The following is a 5,242-nucleotide window of genomic DNA, read 5'->3' as shown; positions in this document are numbered from 1 at the left end:
ATTACAAGATGATCATATGTAAAATAAAATATTACAAGATGATCACAGGAAACTTTTTTATACAATAGAGAGAAATAAAAGAAAATCACAAACATTACTGATATCCTCTGCAACCAGATCCATTCTGAGTTACTCATCAAAACCTTAGATATAAATAAGTTTCAAAATATATTTGTTTTATATCTAAAACTATTGTTGTGTACTATACCTGTTTATATCCCAGGTATAAATAGCACCGTCAAATCCTGAAGTAACAAGGAGCCCATCACTTTGAGAAAACTCAATATTTTTGACCCAATTTGAGTGCCCATGCAGTGTCCTTATTCGACTTTTCAAATTTCTAGCATCCCATAGTGCTACGGTACTATCGTCACTGCAGGTTGCGAACACTCTAGAATCTAAAAACCTAAAAAATAATTTAAGGGTATGAATGTAAAATTAAGATCAATAGGATATTACTATTTTTAAATGGAATTAGATAAATTACAATTCATATAATTTTATTTATGTACACAGTAAAACCAATCATTAAACCAGAAAGACATATACAAATAAATATAAATATTTCTTATTAGTTACGCACGTTACTTATTAGTTATGTTCACTATATTATTATTGTTGTTTTAAAAAAAAAAATTTTTTTTATTTTTCTTCTATTCATTTCTTTTGTTAAACTTTACTTATATTTTGCATCTTTATCAATTATTATGTTACATATATTTTCTTTTTCTTTCCATATTTCAATTTTTAAATTATTAATAATTAATATGTTCATACTTCTTTGTATTATATAACTTCATTTTTATTTTATTTCCTTAATTATGTTATTTTACCCACTTTTTCAATTACCTATGGATACATTTTATTTCCCACTTCTCTCATCACTTCATTTCATTAATTCTATTCTGTAAAATTATTCATTTTATGTCATTCTGTTTATATTTTATTTTCTATACTTATTGTGGTTGTTATCTTGTTCTGTTCTTAGCCCTGAAGAAGGCTATAAACTCTAGCTGAAACGTTGGTACAACTAAATAGGTTACACCAACTTATTTGCGTTTCATTTTGACCGCACCCCCAACCATCTTCTCCTCGTACGTCATCCACGGTCAACTATCTCTCATAATTATAAATATTTCTTTTTTAACATTCTTTATTTATTCTGGAACTAGTCCCTTTAGAATAATATTACAGGCATTAGTGCCTTAGAGTATAATAAAAAGTTTTTAAAAATAAAAATGAACTTATAGAACATTATAAAGTATAACTAAAATAATAAATTAAAAATGAAAAATAAATAAATAAACAGCAATATTTAACAGAATATGTAAAATGAGAAAAGAAAACAGATAAAACAAAACTATCTCATAAATCATAGCGTGACTAACTTCTAATAATATTAATGGAAAAGAATCGAACAGAGATGAATTAAAAATAATTAACAAAAAGGAACAACTATAGTTTATATACATATTACGGTAGAGTCATAAGTAACTTTTGTTTATTTAACAGACATTTATTTTATTCTCATTAAATAACAAAATTATATTAATTTATTATGTAATCACCACTATATATAACTTTCCCCCCTCTTCCTGGCAGTTTATCAATTCCTTCCTTGTAAAATGAGGTTAGTTTGGACTGGAAGAAGTTTTTGACAGTCTGCCTCACTTGCTTTTCAGAATTGAAGGTTTTTCCATTCTAAAATCCTTCATTTCAGAGGTTACAAAAATAGTTTAAAGTAAAATATATTATACAAAACAATTGACAAAAGACTAAATGAAGCCACGTCTATATAGTGAAAACAAAAACTTGTCATGGTACCTCATAGAAGTTAGATACAAACAGCAGATTCTACTTAGCTGCATCGGAAGTTACTTATGAATCAACCTAATATTTACAAGTATAACAGAAAACTGAAAATATCAAAGGTAGAAAAATAATAAGTTTAGTACAACATCTCTTTCAGGACAAGAGATATGATAAAGTTTAATAAGCAGGACAAATCCCTTAAAAGGAGGTTGAAAGACCTAAAGAAATTACATAAAAATGTAAAAATAATTTGCTTTTCTTAATTCATTTCTTGATTGTAATCTTTCATACAGAGTAATATAAAATATATTAATAAATTTGTCATAGATTTATAGGATCTAATTTCTTCTAATATAATAATTTTAAATGAACGGGTTGTCCGAAACATTGTCCAAAAGATAAAAGGAAGGAGATAAAAAGTAGAAAGGTTTTTTTTTTTCCTTGAAATCATTGGCTTGACGATAATGAGTCATCAACTGCAGTCAAAAATTCAAGGATAGTTTTTCATTTATTAATATTTTTTTGTAGAATGATAATTTTTCATATTAAGGCTTTAAGTTATCTCAAATGATCACTTAATTTAAACAATTTTTTATTTATTTACCCCTATCAAACACATATATCTCGTGAATACCAACATCAAAGTTTTTTTAAGGCAAAGCATTTAATCTTCGAGACTATTTGCTGATAGGATACAACAAACATGTTTCTGCAACAGGATATACCTATGCATCTTTTTTTTTTTTTTATATAATTTTTTTTTATATTTATATTTTGAAATTTATTTTAGTTGTTAAATGTTCAAAAACATTGAGGTGAAACCCAGAGTTCTCTAGGATCACTGGTTCATATAGGTTAATTATTTAAGTCACGATATCAGGCTAACTGATAAGGACAGCATATTTGACAACTGCAATCAGTTGTCAGTATAACATCTCATTCTTAGAAGAAAGAAAAATATGAAACAAAAAAACTTTGAGATCCTGAGAAATAATTTGTTGATATTATAATCAAGGACTTTCATCAATAAAGAGAACAGTATTTGGTAAATACACTTTAACTAGCCACAAATGCTGGATGAATTCTTTTTTGTGGTTCTAAACATGATTAATAATCTGATTGTCAACTGAACTATAATATATTTCAATTCAACGATACATTCATATTCTCATAGTTGACATAATATTTATCAAAGTATCAAATAATGAGTAATAGTTAAACAAATAAACGTACAAATGTGGTTTGATAGTGAACCACTATGCCAATACTAACTTTGATAGGTAATTTGAGATGATAGCACAATTAAATTGAAATCCATTACAAATATAAAACAATAATTAACTTCAGTTAACCTAAATGATTGCAAAAACAAAATTCCACTTCGTGGAATTGAGAAGCTACACAACTAAAAAAAAACATAACCTCAAAAACAAAACAATTAGCCAAAATAGGCCTCAATTTAATTGATGTAATTTCTTCAACTTACCTTGTGACTGTTTTAAATGAAAATTGCTTTTGACTAAGAAACAAACACAGGTATAGTTGATGTAATGAGAAACAACAACTTAAAATCACTTATTAACTTCATCAAAAAGAACAGTAAAATATTACCTAACGCAATTAACACAATCTAAATGTGCATTATCAACAGTACTAAGGAGTTGTCTCGATAGAGGATCAAACATAAGAATACTTCTTTTCTCACAAGCTGCTACAAGTAACGATCTAAAAAAAAACAAACAAAAAAACAAATAGTAACGAAAATAAGTTAAGAAAATTTGAGTTTAATATGTGTATATATATAAGTAAATCTATTATATCATCGTATTAGTGGCTTTGTGCAACAACAACCAATTTTTAAAGGTATGTAGTTTATTAATTAGTGTTTTCTGTCAAATATTAAACTTTTACAATAAAAACAAACAATGTTTCCAGAACCCAGTAACTCAATTTCAAAAGTAATTGGCATCAAAATATGAAATGAAATTAAATATCTGAAACAATTTTTTTTTTTAAACATCAATGTCCTTCCTCGTTTCACTAAACCTTCATTTTCAGTTATTCAGATTTATTCATCTTTAAACCTGAAATTGGAAATTTGTCGTTATAGTTTCAACATATAAATATAAAAAAACAGATAATTTTTATGATGTTTGTTGGGACGGGGAAAAATTTTGATAAATGAGTTATTTTAATTCGAAAATGATAACCTTTCAATAATATATAGATTTTAATAACTAACTGATACAGTAAATGAAAAACTAATCAATATGCACCATGTTGAGCAAGAAAGGTTAGTATGGCATTCTGTATAACAAATTATTCGGATGACAACTGTTTATCAGTGTCTGTAATCAGTTTTAAACAACAAACCGTGTATGCAAATAATATTTATTTCATGACTCATGTAGAATTATTGGAGAATGATGAAATCAAATTTTAACTACAAATAATTAACAAACAAAAAACTAGACGATTGATTGTGCTTTACAAGAATGTTTGGTTTAAGATAAAACTATTAATTAGTTTTATCAAAATCATAGTTATTTCTATTCACTGTAATGATATGACAGTACTCTTACCCATCTGGAGAAAATTCCAGATTGAATATACCCCCTGGAGCTGCATTCTGTAAGCTTTCATTGTGATCCCAGGAAGTGCATGGAGCAAATGCATTATAAAGTCCTCTCATAAACTGGTCATTTGACCCAATTCTCGGTCTCAATCCAACTTCTCTATCTCTAATAAACTTAGTACTAAAACAAGTTTAAAAAATCACAATAGAACTAATAACACAGAATAGAGGTGATGATTAAATCAGAATTAGAAGAAAAAAAGACTTTACGCGAAATGCTTGGTTTCAAGAGCATGATGAGGCATCTTCATGAGCAGACATGGATTTCTACTCAATGAAACTTTTTTAATTTTCATTGAAATCGAAAAACAATACCCAACCTACAACTAAACCTTAACAATAACCATTAGCCATCAGCTGTTACACCTGTTAGGTTATCATCGAGGTTACAAATACTAACAACTTTGCCAAAAAAATATATCGAGAATAAACAATAATTACATTCGTTCTAGAACAAGTTACATTAAACTTATTCAGAAACAATTTTATAGATACATGCGATTTATTTATTTTAAAATTATTCCAAAAATAGTTTTGGATTAAAGTTTTATTTTTTGGTCCGAAATGACTCTTAATTCCCTTTTACGCAGTTTTAAAATAAGTACGTCCCCTAATTAGTAATTCTTATCAGAATGCTGAAGTATAAATGAAAATTTCTTCTTCATCTCAACACATCTTGATGTGAACTGACTCATATCGTACTATTTCCATACCCCAAATTTATTAAATTACAGAAATTAAAAACATTCATAAATAACCATTTTATTGAAATCAATTAATGGACTAGGCAATAAA

The 5,242-nt window shown here is 27.0% G+C and overlaps 1 protein-coding gene across 1 annotated transcript in view; it reads right to left on the bottom strand.

Moving 5' to 3' along the window:
* Nucleotides 1-4,829, bottom strand: part of LOC106686102 (DDB1- and CUL4-associated factor 10 homolog) — a 16,021-nt gene extending 11,192 nt beyond the window's left edge. The window contains exons 1-4 of the mRNA XM_014429236.2: nt 4,658-4,829; nt 4,395-4,568; nt 3,424-3,537; nt 209-406 (exon numbers count right to left, since the gene is read on the bottom strand). Coding sequence (XP_014284722.1) covers nt 209-406; nt 3,424-3,537; nt 4,395-4,568; nt 4,658-4,743 — 572 coding nt within the window. The 5' untranslated portion in view covers nt 4,744-4,829. The remainder of the gene's footprint in view (nt 1-208; nt 407-3,423; nt 3,538-4,394; nt 4,569-4,657) is intronic.
* Between the last annotated feature and the right edge of the window lie 413 nt (nt 4,830-5,242).

Source organism: Halyomorpha halys, unplaced genomic scaffold, assembly GCF_000696795.3.
Source record: "Halyomorpha halys isolate HHAL.00 unplaced genomic scaffold, Hhal_1.1 Scaffold777.1, whole genome shotgun sequence".
Taxonomy (NCBI): Eukaryota; Metazoa; Arthropoda; class Insecta; order Hemiptera; family Pentatomidae; genus Halyomorpha; species Halyomorpha halys.
Note: the sequence above shows the minus strand (reverse complement) of the source record. Positions and strands in the feature narration are given on the sequence as shown.